Source organism: Nothobranchius furzeri, chromosome 4, assembly GCF_043380555.1.
Source record: "Nothobranchius furzeri strain GRZ-AD chromosome 4, NfurGRZ-RIMD1, whole genome shotgun sequence".
In the NCBI taxonomy this organism is placed as follows: Eukaryota; Metazoa; Chordata; class Actinopteri; order Cyprinodontiformes; family Nothobranchiidae; genus Nothobranchius; species Nothobranchius furzeri.
The window spans coordinates 66,665,339-66,686,705 of NC_091744.1; the positions used below are offsets into that span (position 1 = coordinate 66,665,339).

The following is a 21,367-nucleotide window of genomic DNA, read 5'->3' on the forward strand; positions in this document are numbered from 1 at the left end:
GTTTAATCACCACATTTGAATTAAGCAAGGTATTTTTAATCATGAATTTTAAGGGAAGTGGAATAGCTCTACTGATTTGATTAAACTCTCTAACAGAGCCTTTAAAATTAAATTTTTCGACAAAACATTCAAATTGTAACAAATTGCCATTTGTATCCATCAAATCTGTCACATATAAAATCTTTGTCATACCATTCTTTTTTGAATATAGTCTTCCTGTTAATTACCATGGCTCTATTATTCCACAAGGTGGAGCTATGCGGTGTAAAGTTGTGGCTGAATATCATTTTCCAGTAGAGCAGAATTTGTTTATGGAAGTCAGATAGTTTGATTGGTAATTTATATATTTCAAAGTCACATTTTAACAGGAATTCTAATCCTCCAACCTTTTGGAAAATATATTTTGGTATGTGGAACCATATAGAATGTGTCTGTGAAGGTTCTCAGTCATCCAGGTCATTGTAGTCTAAGGAGCTTTGTAAAAAAAGCGTCTGGACTTCTTTGAGTTGCTTGAAGACGTTTCACCTCTCATCCGAGAGGCTTCTTCAGTTCTAAGGTCAAATGGTGGCGAGTCCCAGATTCAAACCCAGTGGGACTCTTGCTGCCCCCTCGCTGGCCCTGGAGCAGTAGGAAGCTGTACTCTCCTGGGGGAGGTGGAATTGCAGTGGATCTCTGCTGCCTTTCCCTCCCTTCCCTGGGTCGGTTCCCTATGTGTTCGGGGCTTTTGCGCTGGGGACAGCAGGGTTTACACGACCAAACATTTGGGTTAGAAAAGGATTACCCCAGGTGTAGTAACCGGGTTTTTAAAAACCCGGTTATGAGCATATCCGGGTTTTTGGCGGTGTTTACATGGACCTGCGGAACCGGGTTATTGTGAATATTCGGGTTTTAAAAGGGTTACTGTCAGCATGTAAACACACTCATTGTTAAGCCTGGCCCCACCCTATCATGTGAATTCTTGAGGTCAGATGGCCCAGGATATGCGTGGGCATTGAGGCATCTGGGAAGGGATCTCAAAACTGGATTATAGATGGCAGACAGTTGGTGTCGTAAACCACCGCCTCTGTTCAAAGATGGTTGCTCACAGTGGACATAAATGGCTTCCTTTACTCCTCTTTCAAACCATCTGTCCTCTCTGTCCAAAATATGAACGTTGGCATCCTCGAAAGAGTGACCTTTGTCCTTTAGATGCAAATGAACTGCTGAGTCCTGTCCACCTCCGTTTCTTATTCTGAGCTGCTACCTCTGGGGTCAATCTTTCGTAAACATGGCCTATCATTCCACCTCTATGCTGACGATTGCCAGATTTACTCTCCATTGTGTCAGGAGAAAGGTAACTCTATTCAGTCCTTTGTGTCATGTATTAATGAGATGAAGTCTTGGCTAATGGCCAACTATCTACATCTGAATGAGGGAAAGACAGAGCTCATTGTTTTTCACACCAACAGCAGGAATGTGGGTCGTTATGCTGATCTTGGCCCTCTTTCTCCTTACTCAAAACCAGTTGTTACCAGTTTGGGGGTGAAACTTGATGCTGGACTTAAATTTTATGCTCACATCAATTCTGTGATCCGGTCCAGTTTCTTTCACCTGAGACGCCTTGCAAAAATCAAGCATATGCTGTCGAGAGCCCACCTGAAGCGGGTACTGCATGCCTTTGTAATTTCTAGGCTTGGCTCTCTCTATGCAGGGTTGTGTCAGTCATCACTGCGTCACCTACAGGTTGTGCAGAACAGTGCAGCAAAGGTTCCTTACTGGGACCAGGAAACGGGACCACATCAGTCCGGTTCTGGCCTCCCTGCAGTGGCTTCCGGTTTGCTATCGCTCACAATTCAAAATCCTTGTCTATGTTTATCATTTCTTCCAGGGTGGTGGCCCCCCCTATCTAGCCACGCTCCTGAACAGACACTCCCCATCACGCGCTCTGCGCTCCTCTGACCAAGGCCTGCTCGCTGTCCCTCGTTCTAGGTGTCGTACTCGTGGGGACCGGGCTTTCTCAGTCCTAGCACCGTCACTCTGGAACCAGTTGCCACCCTCAGTTAGGCTGTCCCCATCTCTGCCAGTCTTTAAGAGTCGCCTAAAAACCCACCTCCTCCGCTTGGCGTTTCCAGAACATGTTTGAATTTTTCCCTGTTTTATGTTGATTTGATTTCCCTGTTTTCATTGGTTCACTCTATCCCTTGTTTTACCCATTTCTCGTCTACTAGAATGTATTATCTTTTTTTTGTAATATTTGAATTGTTTTTATTTTCGATTTATTCACCATATTTCACTTTCTCATGTACCGTGTTCAGTGCCTTGGGCTTCCCGACAGGGAAGGCGCTTTATAAAGAAAGCTTTGATTGATTGATTGAAATGTAGAAAATTGACCCAATTGCACATAGGCTGCTGCCTGAAATAATAGCTTTATGGATGTGATGGCTTTGCATTGCAAAGACAGCCTACTGTATAAGCCTAAATATAATTTCCCTTTTTGTCCTATGTGTTTTTGACATTGCTTGCATGTTAATCCTGATTTATCTTTACCCTTTTGACATTGTATCAATATCTGCATACCTGTTTTTTCAATGTGTCTAAATTGTACATTGATAATGGTTGTCAGCACTTTCAGCTACCGCAAAGAACGCAAAAGAGAGGAGATTTTATAAAGTGTATTAAATAGTTTTATGATGGCTTCATTGTCACAGGCTGTCAAACAGGGTTGACTTTCACTTGTGTATGATGGTCATGTGAATAATAATAATAATAATATATTATTATTATTATTATTATTATTATTGCAGTAACAAGACTATTATGTTTACTTATTTGCTTTAATGGCCTTAATTTCTTATGGTGTTGTATAGGCTTCCAGTTGGTTTCTGCTTGTGTGCATCTGTGTGGTGGAGCCAAGTTCTTGATTTTTTAGAAGTGCTGACTACATGGCTATTTGCCAGGATTTACTAATTATTTTTAAAATAACACAAACCTTGTCTGGTCACTTATTTATGTAGTTTTTAAGAACAACATTTTGGTTTCAAGCTATATATGTATTTGTTTTATTAATTAAAATTTTAAATGTTTACAATGTTATTTTTTTTATGTTAAAAGCAAATGATATTTTGATGTTTTGCGGCACTGATGGAACGTATTTGTGTAGAGACGTACCGTTTAAATTCGACCTTTCTGTGGGCCTACTCTTTTGAATCTGGTACTACATGTCATAACAATGTTTTAATGAAGTGGAGGAGGGGTTTTGTTGCTTGACGGAACCGAGACATGATTATGAAGCTAACTTCACGTCATGTAATCACGTGTTACGTCCACACAGTTCGCTCTTTTTAGCGTGGTGATTCAACTTAGTTCAGCCAGTTACCATTTGGATCCTGAGAAATCGGTAGGTAATTTATTTGTTGTCTTCACCCAGATGACATGTTTTGTTGTTAAAAGTAAATCATTGCTTATAACTTAAGCATTACACTGTTAGCACATTGTTCTTCACGTCTCTCCTTATTTGTAAAGTATTTGTAAAGATTTCTCCTAGTTATTTTAGTTAAATTACCTTGTTATTCTGCGTGGTAAGTTATTGCTTTATTTGTTAATTTCGCAGAAGCTACGTATAGAGGTAGGTTTTGTTTTGATAGCTTTTGGAGTTAACGGTGCTCGGAACACAGCGGGAACTTCATTTCTGCACCATTGCCGACCCACGCTTACCTAAGTTCAAGACAGTCGTTTCTTGTTGTTTATTTTTGGTTTATTTTTTTATTTCTTTTTGGGGTAAATGTGTTATCAAAACTATTACAGCAATGATTTGCAAAAAAATAATAGGTACACTTTTTCAATTTTCTGTTAAAATATTAATCATTAATTGAGTGGTGAAAATGTTACTGAGTTGGATGTTCGACTCTAAAACCAACTACATGCTATTACATGTTAATTACACCTCATGATAACCGAGATGTATTGGATTTAAAAAAGAAAATAGTCAAGAAAATAAGAGGATCTAACAGCGTTAATTTCCCCACCCTTCCCCCCACAGAGTCAACTGGTTTTCGCCACTTGCTGTCGTCATTTGAACAATGGAAGGTGAGATGTGGTCTCTGTGTGCGCTGCTTTAACCCTTTAAGCGCTAACCTTTGTAGTTTAGAGATTTGCTTAAATTGATATCCCCCTAATTAAATAAGTAGCCTATATGTATGAAACAACAAGATTTACGCTGTTATAACAATTTCAGTGTTTCTGCATAACATGCCAGATTTCATTTGCTAGTTCAGGGCATGTACAACCGATCAAATATCTTTACAAGTTGTTGCAGCCCTTGCTTTGCAGTTAACCTGCCAGTATGGCATAGCTATATTACATTTTTCAATTTGCCATATTATTGAACAACTGTCTCTGCTGTAGGCCTACACTGGGCCACCCTTGGGCCTACAGGGTAAATGACTTAATGGAAATGAATGTCAGATATTTAACAGTGCATAGTACACATGTAATAAGGTTTTTGATATTCCAAAATGTGATGTTTTACCAATTTTTTCTGAATTTTTTTGTTTGTATATTACAGATTCACGTTTTGTCTTTTCTGATGTTGCTTCATTGTTGGCATGCGCTGCCTCACAGTGTATCTTCTGTGAAAAGAAGGAACTTGGAAACACTTTTCATCTCCAAAGAAAACACCTAAAAGAAGCAATTTACTTTGTATGCGATAAACAAGGTATTGTTTCACTGTGCTACAATACATGATGTCCAATATTTTGTCCTAGTCCATTTCTTCATTGAACTTACTCACCAATGTACTGCTCTTTTTCAGAGAAATTTGTGGTATCCTGTTACCTTAAGGAACGCACACAAACGTTAAGAAGTCACTATCATTGTCCTTTCTGCAAATTGGTGTACACACGATCAACATTTCTCATGAAGCATTTACAAGACAAACATGGTAGGTGCTTCCTCTGCAGTAACATGTATGTCTAAATGAACACAATCAAGCTGCCTACAGCTGAAAAGCCACAATAAGCAACATTGTCTGTCAAATGCCAGATTGTCTTGTGTTTGTGTCCCGTGCACTAACTTTTTAATGACCTAATTAAACACAACTCTTTAAGGTATTAGTTATTCCTCTGATCTTTTTTTAATTTTGTCTCCTGCAGATACATCATCACATAAAAGTCATGGTAAGTATTTAACCATTTGAGGATTCATACTTTTTTACAGCTTTGCCTTACATTGTTGGTTGATTAAGTGTTTTTTGAATGTGCTAATGAGTAATGTGTTTAATAATTTTTGTTTATTTTTACAGCCAAGGTGAACACCTTAAAAAGAAAACTAAAAGACATCACAGGCGAGGAAAAAGACAGTTCGGACTCAAAAACAGAGAATTTCTGTTGTCCACATTGCACAGCTTTCCTTAGTTCCCACAAAAACCTGCAACGGCATATTAGGGATGTTCATTCAATAGAAACAATGCCTATGATATGTGTGGACATAAGAAACGGGTTGTATGTCACCCCAAAGCATGAGCACAGTCCACATTTTCCTATACATGTTGTGAAGTCAACCAACCCACCAAAAATAGACTGCGAAGTTGAAAACTGTCGCAAATTTATGCAAATAGCATGGTCTTCAGGAAATCCAGGAAAAGAGTGCGTTCATCTTGAACGAACTAAGCATGCTAAGCAATATGTTAAACCAGCAGAACTCACACCTGCTTCACTCAAAGTCATGCTTGAAAAAGGCTTGATGTCCACTGAGTGGGGTGAAAAGTGTGAAAAACTGGATACAGATGCAAAAAACTGCAAAGTGGACAGTGTTTTCCCCGTGAATTTTGGAGAGAAAGGACATTCACAACGATGGTTTTTTTTTTCAGTTTTCACAAATAAAACAGACAACTGGTGTCAGTTTAGACGGACAAGGGTCACCTTTGATGCTGTTGTAGGAAAGTGGAATTGTCAGTGTAAGGGAAGCCAAAGATCACATCGATGTATTCATCGAATGATGGCAATGTGGTGGATTTTCCAAGAGTCACCAGACACTTTAATGCCCACCTCCGATGTGCAGGCAGAGGACATTCAAGATTTGGAAAGTCACATGATGGAAGATGACATATCATGTACACAATGCAGTGTCACTACCCAAAAAATATGTGCCATGACAGACTATATTCATACCCAGAAGCGCATCCCACCCTTAAAAGAATTGTCATTAAACCTTCGAACTCAGGAAGAGACTCCATCCACAACCCTTGTTCCTTTGGAAAAAAACTGTCCCTACTGTCCAGGGCCAACTCCTCCAGAATTGGGGCTTCCAAAAGTGGTGACAACACAAGCCACTGTGTATGGCATTAACTACGTAAAAAAAGGTAACTGTGCAATTCTTTTCCTTATTTTAGTATTAAATGAATGAAAACATTGCTTTACCATTTTGTGTTTTGTTATATTGTCGATTACAACATGTTTTTTGTTCATGCAGGTTCTTTGTTCAATTACTATACAACATGAACTGATGAAAATGTTTTTGATCGTTAGGTGTCTCAGTTGCTGTAAAAGAATGCCCAGGATGCAGTAACATTGTGCGATTCCAGGAGTATTCTTCAGGATTCCACAATTTCAACAACGCTGTGCTCCTTACTCTGCCATTGTGTGAGCTTCTACTGTCAGGATTAGCGGTAGGGCAACTTCCAAAAGAGATAATTTTCAAACAAAAATCAAATCTCAACATGTCTGTGACACTTTTAAGTTTTAGACTCTTTGCACAAGTAACTGAGCTGAAATGTATTTCTATGACATTGTTAGTGTGTTTTTTGACAGAACAAGACAACAAGTGGACGCATGCTGGACACCTTGAACTTTTTCAACGACAATCGCTACCACCATCAAACTATAAGAAGAGCTTTTCATCACTTCCTGTCACTTACAGACTTTGGCTTTCAGTTTTCATGCTACCAGTGTGGTTACTACCCACCTGTGTTAATAGCAGATGCCAACTGGAAATTGGCATTTGATATCCCATGTAAGACATACATTTTTTAACTTCTTCTTTTATTGTTCTTTTTATAATAGCAACTTGCATAAACTCCAGAATGTTGTATTTCTGTACATCACAGAAACATCAGTAACAAAGATGTAAAAGCTGTTTAGCAGCAAACTGTGGAAAAACCAGGATTTGTGTCATAAAAACTTTTGGCCACGACTGTACAACCTAAACAACACGTGCCATTAAGTAGCTCTACAATGTTTTTCCAAAATATGTTTGTTACAAGTTTTAAATTGTGCATATTTGAAGATTAATTTTTGTGAAAAAGTTCTGAATACTTTAATATCTGTTGTTTCTAGTGGGGACCTTTAAAAGACCTGATCCTGACTGCGTTTCCGACAAACACCTAGAGGTTGACATTGTTAAGGCATGGAATGATCTGGACAAGTCGTTAATAGCAGAGGGCCTCTTATCAGGTATGTATGAATTTGAAGTCTATAATATTATGGATACAAATACAAATTAAATAAGGAACATAATTCAAGTACAAGAAAGACCATTTAAAGTTTAAAGTTAGGTTTCTCTATTTGATGGCCTACTATTTTTTGTTGAAGGAACAACTTTGGGCAACCCATACAGTACATCAACTCACCACTCAACTTTGGCACCCTGGATGGGGGAACACACCAGAGTGGGAAACATCCTTCCTAAAACAGAGTGCAAAAAAGCGTTAACAAAGACTACAGAACATAGAACTCAACCCATAAAGGAAATAAATGAGGACATCATACTGCAAATCTTGGACTCCAAAAAGGTTAATTGATATAATTATTGCTTTATGCCCTTTCAATATCTACAGATAATCTTTTGTCCATATTGAAATATGTAAATTCTCTATTTTCAGTGTCCTAAAAAGGATCTCCAGGATGCTTGTCTTGCTTTGGGTGTCTCCTCTGAAGGGTCCATAGCAGATTTGACAAACAGACTTCAGGAGCTGTTGAATTTCAAAGATGTTTACCCAAAGCTTTTCATTAAACTACAAAAAGCTGGTGGTGAGTTAACTTTTGGTAACAGTATTCTGTTGCTGGCATTGTTATGGAAGTTTTTTCATAAAATTACAAAACATTAAATGTTCCCATCACAGACGTTAATAGAATTTACATGTTTTTGGTTTAATCTGCAGGTGGTGTTCTCCATTTCTCATGTATGCATGGAGTTGTCTATTATGTGAACTTCCTCTTCTGGATGGAGTCTGCAAGAGACCACTGTGACGGACTGCTCAGTTTCAAAAGATTCCCGACATGTTACATATCTGATGTAGCTGGACAGGTCGCACGTCACACTAACAACCGCACAAATCAATTATTTTTCAAGCCGCATGATGGGAGACTCTGTTCACCTACCCAGGACAATATAAATAAAGCAAAGACCAAAGAACTACAAGTTGAAATGGATTGGGTAAAACAACTGAGATGTCCTTTGCCACAACAACCAGAGGCAAATGTGGAAAGAATGTCAGCTAAACATCCAGTCACAGGAACGTCTGAAAGGTTTTCTCTGTATGACAGGTTTCATCAAAAAAATCAAAAGCGTCAAGAAGAAAAGCTGAGAAGCCTCAACATTTGCCCTGCCCTCAGAAAAGAAATTAACTCTGCTGTAGCAGAACAGTTTAATCGTGAACTTGCCTCTGTGAGGTATTCATTGTGCCAAATGACTGAAACACATTTCAAGCAGACTGTCAGGGTCTTGATAGAATTGCACAACAATAACATAAACACCCAGTTCAAATCAGAAATGGAGACCCTGTGTAATGCCCCACTGTCTTTGGGATTGAGTGGCATGTTGGGACTGCAGCCTACAGGTAATTTGATCAACATGTGAAAGTAAATTATATTTATAAGGATTATTTGAAATGATGAAGGAATAATAACAGTTGTGTAATTTGTCAGTTGTTGGTTTTTATAACCTTGGTTACAACAAAGTAATAGAACACAATACTGAGTTGTCAACACAGTGCTATTAATGAAAATATGATTTTGAAATCATTCTAAGTTGTACAACTTTTATCTGTTTCAGGCATGGAAACGTTCCCATCCAATATGGAGAGCTCTGCCTGCATCAAAAAGGATAAAAATGTGACATCCTCTTTTGTTGCCCAGAGATATATTGTGGATGACAACAACAAGGTAAATTTTAAAAATATAAATGATTTTTCTACCCATTTGGTTTATGCTCTCACAAAGTTTTTTTTCCTAAACCAATGCTTCAGGACAAGTTGAGAAGGTTATTGACAGGACAACGGGATGAGCAACAAGCGATTGCTCATGCTACGCGGCGTTTTCCAGTGTCTATAAAAGACATTGCCAGTGTGTGCCCCCAACAGCTGTTGGAAGAATCCTCCTTGGTTATGCCATGGTTGACAGATGACGTAAGTATATTTATATTTTTGCTTTGGAAAAGAATCATGATATGTTTCCTATATCTAGTTTCTGTTATAACTTAAATACACAAATGTTACATTTAATTGTAGGCTGTGAACTATCGAGTAGCACAACTGGCAAAAGAGAACATGGTAATATATATGTATATAGGTTCAAATTTGGAAATAGTATAATCCTTGGTGATAGATACATAAATGTATTTCTGTATACTTTTCTTTTTCAGTGTGCCTCATTGGCCACCTTTGACTTTATTTTATGGCACCGTGAGTGGAAGAAAAATGGGTCTGTCAGTGACCAGCTTGTGAAGAACATCCCTGCAAGTCCTTTTTAAATGATATTTGAAAATCTATGGACTGTGTTAAAATGCATTACAAAAACTAATAGAGGAACTAAAATTTCTGATTAATAAATCCTTTCATTTCAGGTTGCTGACACAGTATTCCTCCCTAGGATAGTGGGGCATTCCTCTCCAGAGACAGGGAATCATTTCATTCTTTGGGTGAGCTACCATAACTGTTATTATAGTGTTTTTGTGTGTGTGTGTGTGTGTGTGTGTGTGTGGGGGGGTGGGGTGGGGGGGGGGGGGGGGTACGTGTTTTGAAATGTTTAGAAGTGTTTTAACATGATCTTGTGCTGATGTTGGTATATATATATATATATATATATATATATATATATATATATATATATATATATATATATATATATATTTTTTTTTGCTATTTATCTTTATCAACCTTACTGTTCCCTAACTCTGTCTTTGATACAACTGCTCTGTAACTGTTTTTTCTCCTTCTGTCTGCCTGGTCTCCACTCTGAGGTTCTCTAACCAGCTACTAGTCAGTGATCAAAATCCCAGCACAGTAAAGTTTTCTTTATTTATTGTTCAGTAGTATATATAGCTTCGTTTCTTTTTATCTGGGTGGACTGCTTGTCCTCAGTTTAATTATTTATTTTCCCTGATTGAAAGATTGATTCTTAAATTCTATATTCAAGTATCTCCCATCGTCCAATATGTAACATGTAAACTACCCAACCTGTAGACCCATAGAAATACCACAAAAAGTAAAATTAGAAAAAAAGTGTTAAATTTGCTGTTACTCAAATGACGAAAATATACATTTCCTTTTAGGTGTTTGACTTCAAAGCAAAAGCAATTCACATCTATGATTCCCTTTCACTATACTGCATTATCAGTGATGAAGACATGAATCTACTGAGGTATTTACAAAACAAAAATAATATGTCACCTTTTAAATTTTGATACTACAGTAATACATAAGGCTTGAACTATCTTTTGCAGGAATGTCTTCAGGTCTTCCGGTGGGCTTGACGGCTGGACTGTGGTATATCCTCCACAGTGGAAGCAGCAAGACTCTGTGAACTGTGGCGTACTTGTGTGCTCAGTGAGTGTCTGTGATCCTAACTGGTTTTACAACTGTTTGTCTTTAATTTGATGTTTCAACCATATTCCATATATTTTCTCTAACAAGGCTGTTGAAAATGTAGTTAAACATCGTGAATCCATGACAGAAGCATTGACAGTGAACCAATGCAGGACTCTTCGTCTGCACCATGCCACCCAAATGCTAGAAAACGTTAATCCTGAGGTTAGCTGTCTTCACCTGGTAGAATATGGTAATGTAGATTACTTTTATAAGAATTCAGTGCTGCATTGTTTGATATTTTTTATTAATACAGGATTTCCCACCAACTATGCAAGAAATGTTGGCTATAAAACAAAAGGAAGTTAAGCTTCAAGGAACAGAAATAAAAGACACTGACTCCAGCATCCATTGCCTGTCCTGGAGAATTAGGACATGCCTGTTTCAAAGGGCAACTGGAAAGAACAGGTATGTTACCATCTCATATCTACTTAATTGTTGAATGTCAAAGGTTGTTATTTTTTTAATCATGTAAAATTGAACAGTGTCACTTTTATTCTGACATGTATAAAAATGTACTTTCCACAGTGTTTTCCATGAGCACATTAAAAAATACAAGTGGGTGCAATGCACTGCTTGTAAAAGCTGGTTGCATTTTGAGTGTGCTGGTGTGACCGGAGACTGGGCTTCCAAGGACTTCTTCTGTGGATGCAGTATACATGTTGATGTGTAAGACAAGCAGCATCCCTTTTAGAACAACAGCTCAGTCTATACTCAAATTAGTTTCAAGCTACACACCGTTACTTCAAAACACCACGTACTTTGTTATATGTAGCATCAAAGAGAAATATATCACACTGTCAAGAATGCAAAATTTGTTGGTCATTTGAAATGACTTCAAATTGTAAGACACATTAAATTATGTAGTCATTGCAGTGCTCCTTGTATTATTCAATGAGGAAAAAGAGTAAATCATTGCCCTTCAAAATCATTTGTGGATTTGGAAAACTGAGAAAACTAAAGATTGGTATTTAAAAGTAATTTGTCCTTCACAGGAAAAAGATTATGGAAGGAGTCTATGCAGATGACATTCTGACAGATTCAGAGATTAAGGTAAGGACGTATATTTATCATCGTCTTTAGAGTAGCTCCAAAGTAGCAGTCTTATAAAAAGTCAAAACGTAAATGTCTTCATATGCATACTACATTACAGGACTTGGAAAGAAACCTGCAGACCGGCCACATCCTTTCGAACAGAATGTATCTGTGGAAGCACAAAGGATTTGACCCAAGTCTCAGAAAACACTACAGTGAGCATGTAACCGTATTTGATGACATGACGGTATGTGGAATGTTATTTCACCTACTTTTCTTTCAATACACCATCTCTTGTGTCATCATAGCCTTAACTGTATGACAATGCTAAACAAGTTTTAACAAAATATGTTTAGCAGTGCAACAGCTATAAGTATTGTGTTCTCCAAGAAATGAATATGAGCAAAATATTTACGTTATTACCATTTACTTTACCGATGGTGTTAGTTTATCTCTATGCATTGCTGGTTATATCTTTTCAGCCTGTTTTGTATAGGGTAGGAAATACACAGAGCCTTTCTGTTCTTCTGTATCTGACCTTTCATCAAAGCAAACTTGCACCAACACCCGATAACCAATGTAGATGAGAGGGTGTAGATAATATGTTTGTTGCGTGAATGTATGGCAAGTTTTAATGTAATTTAACATCAAATTGGTCTTTTTTTTATGCAGTTCCTTTTTTTAACATGACATTTCAAAACATGTTCTTATAAAAGCAGCCTTCCCTGGGACTACAGGCTGAAATTAGTTCTTGACCTATAAACCGGTACAATGCATATTTCCCTTTGAGGTTAATGTATTTTTTAAAACACCGTCCCTCTTACTCTCTAAATATGTACAGTAAATCCAAATACAAATTTTTACAATATTACTAAAAGAAGAATTACTAAACAGAGATTTATTCTTCAGGATAAGGTGTAAATTGGCCATGGTAAAATTTATAAATAATGTGTTATTGACAAGAACGTACATTGGAAGTTATACAGAACTAAAGAATTTAATGACTTTGTCTCCAACCTCCCAATTAATTGTATATTTTTATTGTTCATTTATTATATTTATTACTTCCTGTTCCAGACTGAAACAATCATCCAGCGTTTGGAAAGAGTCCTGTCACGTTCAGGAAATACATCTGTGGATCCTCATTTCATAACAGATGTTGTTCTGCCCGAGGTATGTTTATATGACACTTATAAATACGCAAAAAACACAACTTACTAGTATTTGTAATGTTTTGTAACACAAGCAGGAAGAAGTTGGATGCTAAAATTACATTCTCACCAACAGAAAATAGTGCCTTCACAATAATAATGTGGCCAAACATCTGCATAATGTAGATTCTAACTTTTTCCAAATTAATTTGATGTAAAATTGTTTTATAGGCTCTGATTCAGTGGTTGCAGACTACAAATGTCATCTGCCGTTTTCAAGCAGAAGACTTGCTTATGAAGACCAAGCCATTCATTGACAATGAAGGGTATAGTAACATTTGGGTGCTGACTCCTGTTAGGAGCATGTATAATAAGCTGTAATTTTGAAACGCTATGATTTCTCTGACCTCACAGAAAAGCAGAACTGGTCATTAATGATGACACTCCAAAGGTAAAGCACACATAACAAGCATAGTATATAGTATATATGTATATATTTACAGTGAGGGCGGAGGGTGTTTGATGTCCCGGGAATTTTGCAAGTTCTACTTAGAAATCAAAGAGGGGTTTTCAGCATACATGCATAAACATTGCATGTATATATATATATGTGTGTGTGTGTGTCTGTCATTTTCACAGGAAAGCAGTATTTTGGCAGACACGCTGGCAGCAGCTGAGTGGGTAAAGGGAACACTGTTCGAGGGAATGGTTAAAGTGCCATCCGTTCTGTCCATGGATGAGGAAGAACAGCAGGAAGTCCTTGAGGCAGTTCGAAGCTGGAACGAGGACCATGATTATGAATCTCCAGCAGAACATTTGACTTTTGCTTTTGAAAATAAAAAAGACTATGACAAGTTCTGTTCCTTTATCATAGATGAGAAGAACCTCAAAGTTTTCTCCAGATTTGAGGTACAAGACTAAACAGCATAGGTCTTGGTTTTAATAAAGTTTTATTGTGTTCTAAGTCTTCTTTGTTGGAGTCCCTTCACATTACAGAGAGTGATAAATCCATATGCACAGTACAAAACTTTATTGTTGTAAAACCACAATATCTATTAACAATAAAATACATCCCCAAATCTGTTGTAGTGACAAACAGCCTTTTCACTCCCAAGTTGTTTAAATTGTACTGCAATACCATGTTAAGCCGGCAGATGGCGGTATCTGCCCCGATTGCAATGACAATATTGAGAAAACTAACAGTTTATCTCTTTTTATTCCACAATCCACATTGGTAGCAGTTGTCATAAATTATTTCAGAAATTGAGAACTGCTCTCCATCTGGCTCTGGTGCTCCCCTGCTTTTCCTGACTCCGTACCGGAGGCCGGTGACCCACCGCCGGTCTTCAACCCGGAAGTGTCTGTGGATCTTCCACTAGAGTACCGTCACGGATTCGTCTGGGGGAGCAATAAAAATGATGGAAAAAATAAATGCATTAACGCTTCTGATTGCATTACACTGTATATGCATGGAGTGACTGGGAAGTGCATTTGTAAACCGCTTGAAATATTTCAAATATTTTCGGTGACAGCCTTGTTTGTTTTGATTTTAAAGTAAAAAATAAAAACGTTGGCATGATGATGCCGATGATGCAATAAGTGCTGCAATTACTGAGGTCACTACAGCTGTCTCTCCCACTTGAGGCAGGACCTCTCCACCGACATGGAGTTGACAAACGCTCTTTTCCGATCGTGAACCATGGTCTCAGACTTGGAGGTGCTGATCCTCATCCCAGCCTCTTCACACTCGGCTGCGAACCTCCCCAGCAAGAGCAGTCGATCTACTACCGCCCACTCCTCACCTATGGTATTGAGCTTTGTGTAATGACAGAAAGGACACGATCGCGGATACAAGCGTCCGAAATGAGTTTTCTCCGCGGGGTGGCTGGGTCAGCCTTAGGGATAGGGTGAGGAGCTCGGACATTCGGTAGAGACTCGGAATAGAGCCGCTGCTCCTCCATATCGAGGAGTCAGTTAAGGTGGTTTGGGCATCTAGCTAGGATGCCTCCTGCACGCCTCCCTGGTGAGGTGTTTTGGGCATGTCCTGCTGGCAGGAGGCCCCCAGGACGACCCAGGACACGTTGGAGAAAGTACATATCCGAACTGGCCCAGGAACGCCTAGGGGTCCTGCCGGAGAAGCTGGTGGAGGTGGCTGGGGAGAGGACGGTGTGGAACAACTGCCTATTTGGGATGCTGCCCTCGCGACCCGGACACGGATAGGCGGAAAAAGACGAGATGAGATTTGGTGTTTTAGGTGAAACATGTTTTCTGTGGACAAGTGAGGCTCAAATTCCCCTGGAACAGTGAGGACTTTAAGCGCTGTTGTGCTTTTGTAATCCCCAGTTTGAACACATCAAATGTTTTTACTAGTTTTGTTCTGGCATGTATTGGTTTCATTTGTGTTATTGATATAAAAGAGGATGGACAGCAGCAAGGTGATGAGCGCGAGGAGTGCCTGTTGGTTTTTGTCAGCTGGGCACGCAAAATAAAAGCTGAATATGTGGTTCTTTTAGCGGGATAGAGACAAAATGTTTCTCACATTAGCACCGACCCGTGACTCAACCTCATCACACAGCCTCAACATCTTGAGGGTCCCAGCCAGCAGGTCGGTGGGATGACTATATCAGACTAGAGAGAACCGTTAAAAGAAAACCACCAATTTGGTTTCAGCAAGTCCATTTAGTTCAATTTTACATCGAAATGTTTAAAATTAATTAAATGACATGTACGATTCTAAAAATGTATGGTTCAAACAATAACATGTTGTTTTCGTAACCATAGAAACGGGTGAACCAGGTATGAAACGTCATGACGTAGAACATGCTAGAACATACAGCTAGCTTTAGCTTCAGCCTGTTAGCATCGGTGAACATGAGTTGTTTTCATAAATCTGAGTGAACTAGAGACCTTTGATCTTTAAGGACTTCATCAGTTTTATCCAAGTAAAAAGTTTGACGTGTTCTCTGAGTTGGTTCTCAGGTTTATAAATGCATTTCTGTCCGTTTGAATATTTTTTAAACAGTTTTCACCAGTTTGAGTCTTCTGTTTATTTTTGTAGAGCCCATTCTAAAACAACTTTATTTGAGCAGTGTTGTGTCTACAAGCTGTAAAAGAATAAATCTTTTTAGAAATACATCAGCTATAAATATGAAACATAAATAATAAACAATCACATCAATTAAAAATGGAAACTTTCTCAGTAAAAGCAGAAATCGGTTTTAACCTGTTAAACCCTAAAAAACAACCAGATTAGTAAAGTGTATCTTGTGCACACATGCAGATGCAGACACACATCTCTTGTATTGTAAACGAGTCACTGTAGCTTTTTAATAACTGTTTTATGAGACAAGTAGATTTAATGTGTCTTGTTTTGTCCTCACAGGCATCTTCATCGTGGAGCGTCCCGTGACTGCAGGGGTCCCTGAGGTCATCCGGATTCTCGGTGAAGATGAAGGTGGGTACCCAGCCCTTCACATTCCTGATGATGATGTGGTGTTTGTGTGTCATCATGGTCAGGCTCCTCTAGAAGAGGCAGAGTTTGCAGTTGAGGGTCTGAGTAGTGATGAGGAGTCGGAGGAGACTGACAATAGCTCAGATTGGTCAGCTTTAGAAGGTTTTCTGGCTTCTAGTGTGGACTCTGGTTATGGTAGCTCAATTCTGGATAGCGATGAAGACCAGCAGCTTCCACCACCAGAAGACTTCTGGCTGGCGGTAGCTCCTCCGGCCCCACCGGAAGAGCTTCCAGAAGATCCCAGGCCTGCCCACGGGAGCGCTGAAGAGGTCCAGGATGTAGAAGAACCCACTCCTTCTACCTCGGTCCTTGGATCCAGCCAGAAGAGGACTGGAGAGCGCTTCCCGTACATCCCACCGAAGAGACCAAGATGGGACGACTCGGACGACTCCGACTCGGACTAGAGATATCTTTTTTTTCCAGTGCAGCGCCACTGAAGATTTTTTTCTTTCTTTCTTTCTTGAACAGGTTGACTGGAAACGTTTGTCTCAGGTAGCTTGTTGCACCAGGACTGTTTTTTACCAGGTCACCAGATGTTTGTTTTAGTCACCAAGTGTTTTATCAAGTCAGCTGAACTGGTGATGTCTTAGGTAGCATCTGGCACCAGGACGTCTTCATCCGTTGGCTGAGTTTAGTGTTTTATTATTTCAGAAGTGTGTTTTTAGAGCTGGTAGAACTGGAGATGCTGATGTGGACGTTTCACCTGGGCTTCTGTGTCTGGTTGCTAAATCTTCTATTTTATTTGGGTCCTGAGAGGATTTCCTTTTCATCTGATGGAGCAGGCAGTCTGGTTTAGCATCATACCATACACACACACATACATACATGTATATTAGTATATGATTTAACGTTCACTAAAAGATGTAAGCCTGGAACTCAAGAGGCCATCGGAGCAAACAAGATCCCACCTGAGATGGATGATGAGAGGTAGTAGAAGATAAACAAGAGACCAAGGAGGGCAGGAAGATGGAGGCAAAACTACAACTACAGTGATGCTTCTGATAATCTGGTAGAGCCGATAGAGCAGGTCTTAGTGAGAAATGGGACGTTTACTTAGTGACATGAGCATAAACTGGGGTGATATTTGATCTGTATGAAAGACAAGGACGATAACATCATCTTCATCATGTCCTTTCTGTTTCACTAACTGTTCTGTCACAAGAAACTGTTCTAAATCATCTGTAGAAAAGTTTGATTCCAGGTTTAGGAGGAGCTCTGCGTGTCTGTTCGTGTCCTCACGTCCTGCTGGACTGAGCTTCTCTGGGCTTTGTGGTCCTGCAGGAACCAGGAAGGAGCTGAACAGCAGAGCTCTGACACAGATGGAGCAAACAAAGGTTTTAGTGTTTAAATGTGCACGCGTTTAAAAATAGCTCTTTACAAAAGTTCAACAATAAATACTAAAATATTAAAGGCTAATAAAATATAGTCTAATTAAACATGTAAATGATTTAAATTAACTTGAATATTTTAACAAGTTACTGTGCTGTTAAATTGAAGCAATAAAGACTCAGATTATTTACATTCAACATAACTTTAAGATTCACCGCAGAACAAAATTACGATGCGTTTGACCGCGACTAAAGAACGGATAAACATCATAAAAGAACGAGAAGTTAACGAAAAGCGTAAAAGTCAAAGGAGGCTCTAAATCTGTAAAACATTTATAAAATATTAAAATTAATTTAATTGGAAATAATTTTTTAATCTGACGGTTTCTTTTTTCCTGCATCAAGACAGAATTTATGTTCCACCAACATTAAATGCTGTGTTGATGCAGGTTTTGCTTTACCGTCTCAGGTCGCCCAAAGCAAAAGGCTCTGGTAACGGAACTCTCAGTAATGAGACGGGGTTCGATTCCCTGCAGGGCCCTGCTGCTTATGCCGACTGAGACTAGCGCTGTTTCACTACACTTTACCGTCTACATAAAGATAAACTAGGTTCAGTTATTCATTTTAAGGAATTTTGTCATAAATCATCATAAAAATCTAAATTCCTCTAAACCGTGAAGAGCTGTTTGTCATACGTCACTAAAAAGATGTCTTACAGGGCAGCTCATGCCGCTAGTATGTCGTGTTTAGCTGTATTTTAATCAACTTCGTATTCAATAATTACAGAAAATTGTGTTTACAGTTGCAGCAAAAAGTCTGAACCCTATGTCGGAGTCCTACACACATTTTAAAGCCATGATATGAAATGTTTTCATATTTTTTAATTTTCTTGAGCCAGTATGTGCTAAAATGACTGTTAACAGCAGTGGTATGAAGTTCCCAGCCTGGAGGGCCGGTATCGAGCACGTTTTAGTTTTAACTCTGTTTCAACACACCTGATTTCAACCAGCAGGTGATTAACTCCTTAGCATTCCAGCATCCCTCCCGAGGGACAAAACCCCATTGCGTTAATTAAACCTGGAAATTTACGGGGTTAAGCTTCTGCAGAGCCTGAACTGCTGCACAGGTGATTAAACCACTGAATCAAACATATTGGAGCAGAGAAACCACTAAAACTTGCTGGATACTGGCCTTCCAGGACCGGAATCAAATACTCCTGTTTTAGAGGGTTAATGAACAGCCACCTAGCCCATATCACACCCCTTTGGCCAGAATATTCTACTTGCAACTTCAGACTGGCAGTTCACTTTGTTGGGACTTAAAGAGCAAGTCACCCCAAAATAAACTTTTTTTGCCGATAAACTAAATAAACGAGTGTCTAATCGTGCTGCAGACACGTGTCGTCAATAATTTGGCACTTCAGTGCATCTTAGTTAAAATTTATTTATTCTGCCTAAAACTGGCAGTGTTGTGTTGTTGTCAGGTAAAAACTCTGCACTGTATTTTAATTTAAATCTGCCACTGCTATTGGCTAAGAAGTATGCTATGATGTAAACTGGTACATTATGATGTCACAATGCTGTCGTGAGCCTGAGTGTGTGTGTATTTGTTAGCGGCTCCGCCCTCTCGGTCTGCCAGGCAACAGCATGTGTTGCATTTTTCAAACATGAAGTGGGAGTGGAGTTAGACTCAGGTAGGGGTTGACTTGCTCTTTAACAAAATATTGAGCTGACATACCTGGAGCTGCAGTCTGCTTCCAGCACATTTCCTGCATGTTTTAAATCACGAACGCAGCTGATTTATAATATGTTTATTAGGGATGAGCCGGATACTCATTTCAGACGAGTATCCGGTACGGATAAAGCATTTTTGATGAATACGAGCATGAGACGAGTAAACCTCGGAAATATCTGTAATCGTGCTGAAGGAAAATCCTCATTGGGTAACTTACTGTCTTCACGCTCTGTGATTGGCCAGTCACATAGAGCGCCTGCCCCTCCCTACACACAAAACTCTCTAGCCGGCCGGGAACACAGTCCGTCCGTCTCATCCACGCGCACACACACACACACACACACACACACACACACACACACACACACACACACACACACACACACACACACACACACACACAGTAACGGATCTCGCTGTGCTTGCTTCACTGTTGCTCACGTTTCTTCAGTTTTCCCTAGGTTTTCTTCAGCTCGCTTCTTTTTCAGTTGAATATTTAAAGTTACTTTTTTCATAACTAACTTACATGGTGCATTTGACAAGACAGAGTTGACGTGCTGCATTAACTCACTACCTCCGCTCCGGTCGAATTTTTTTATTTTTTTTAACTCCATCTCTCTCCCTCTCACCCTCTCTATCTCTCTCAGACACACACACCTTAATCAACATTGTTTAATCAAATATAAATAAAAAAATATGAAGATTTTAATGTTTTAATGAACATTTTAACGTTTTTAAAAATGAACATTTAAACGTTTTAATGAAGAATTTATTGTTTTAATGAACATTTTAATGGTTTAATGAAGATTTTAACATTTTAATGAACATTTTAACGTTTTTAAAAATGAAGATTTTAAAGTTTTATTGAACCTTTAAACGTTTTTAAAAATGAACATTTCAACGTTTTAATGAACATTTTAATGTTTTAATGAAAATTTTAACATTTTAATGAACCTTTTAAAGTTTAAAAAAAATAACATTTAACCGTTTTAATGAAGATTTTAACGTTTAAATGAACATTTTAGCGTTTTTAAAAATGAACATTTAAACGTTTTAATGAAGAATGTATTGTTTTAATGAACATTTTAACATTTTAATGAACATTTTAATGTTTTAATGAAGATTTTAACATTTTAATGAACATTTAAACGTTTTAATGAACATTTTAACGATTTTAAAAATGAAGATTTTAACGTTTTATTGAACCTTTAAACGTTTTTAAAAATGAACATTTAACCGTTTTAATGAAGTATTTAACGTTTAAATGAAGAATTTAATGTTTTTAAAAAGTGAACATTTAAACCTTTTAATGAAGATTTAAACGTTTTAATGAAGATTTTAATGTTTTTAAAAAGTGAACATTTAAACCTTTTAATGAAGATTTAAACGTTTTAATGATGATTTTAACGTTTTTAAAAATGAACGTTTAAACATTTTAATGAAGATTTATATTCAACAAGCATATATATATTCTGATTTTTATCAGACATATATATCTTGTTTCTACATGATATCAGAAGGAAACTGCTTGTTTCTTTATGATGTCAGAAAGATACTGCTTGTTTCTTTATGATGTCAGAGGCAGACTGCTTGTTTCTTTATGATGTCAGAAGGAGACTGCTTGTTTCTTTATGATATCAGGAGACTGCTTGTTTAAAAAAATGAATTTTAACGTTTTAATGAACCTTTAAACATTTTTAAAAATGAACATTTAAACGTTTTAATGAAGAATTAAATGTTTTAATGAACATTTAAACATTTTAATGAACAT

The 21,367-nt window shown here is 38.2% G+C and overlaps 1 protein-coding gene across 5 annotated transcripts; it reads left to right on the plus strand.

The window, feature by feature from the left end:
* The first annotated feature begins 2,822 nt into the window (after positions 1-2,822).
* On the plus strand, positions 2,823-18,252 carry LOC129157450 (uncharacterized). Of its 5 annotated transcripts, XM_054736683.2 has the most exons (15): positions 8,839-9,137; positions 9,221-9,379; positions 9,482-9,523; positions 9,616-9,891; positions 10,525-10,613; positions 10,696-10,798; positions 10,886-11,002; positions 11,094-11,245; positions 11,366-11,506; positions 11,833-11,890; positions 11,991-12,119; positions 12,950-13,045; positions 13,255-13,349; positions 13,438-13,474; positions 13,663-18,252. In XM_054736683.2, the coding sequence occupies exons 5-15, from the start codon at positions 10,600-10,602 to the stop codon at positions 13,942-13,944; spliced, it is 1,224 nt and encodes a 407-aa protein (XP_054592658.1). In that variant the 5' UTR covers positions 8,839-9,137; positions 9,221-9,379; positions 9,482-9,523; positions 9,616-9,891; positions 10,525-10,599; the 3' UTR covers positions 13,945-18,252. The 5 variants fall into 5 exon arrangements, 2 of the variants coding, with proteins under 2 accessions (XP_070406776.1, XP_054592658.1); XR_011520462.1 differs by lacking the exons at positions 10,525-10,613; positions 10,696-10,798; positions 10,886-11,002; ... (6 more) ...; positions 13,438-13,474; positions 13,663-18,252 and adding exons at positions 2,823-4,065; positions 4,544-4,693; positions 4,790-4,918; ... (4 more) ...; positions 7,566-7,765; positions 7,856-8,003 and having other exon boundaries at positions 8,135-9,137; positions 9,616-9,884; XR_008560665.2 differs by lacking the exons at positions 10,525-10,613; positions 10,696-10,798; positions 10,886-11,002; ... (6 more) ...; positions 13,438-13,474; positions 13,663-18,252 and adding exons at positions 2,823-4,693; positions 4,790-4,918; positions 5,130-5,153; ... (3 more) ...; positions 7,566-7,765; positions 7,856-8,003 and having other exon boundaries at positions 8,135-9,137; positions 9,616-9,884.
* The last annotated feature ends 3,115 nt before the right edge of the window (positions 18,253-21,367 follow it).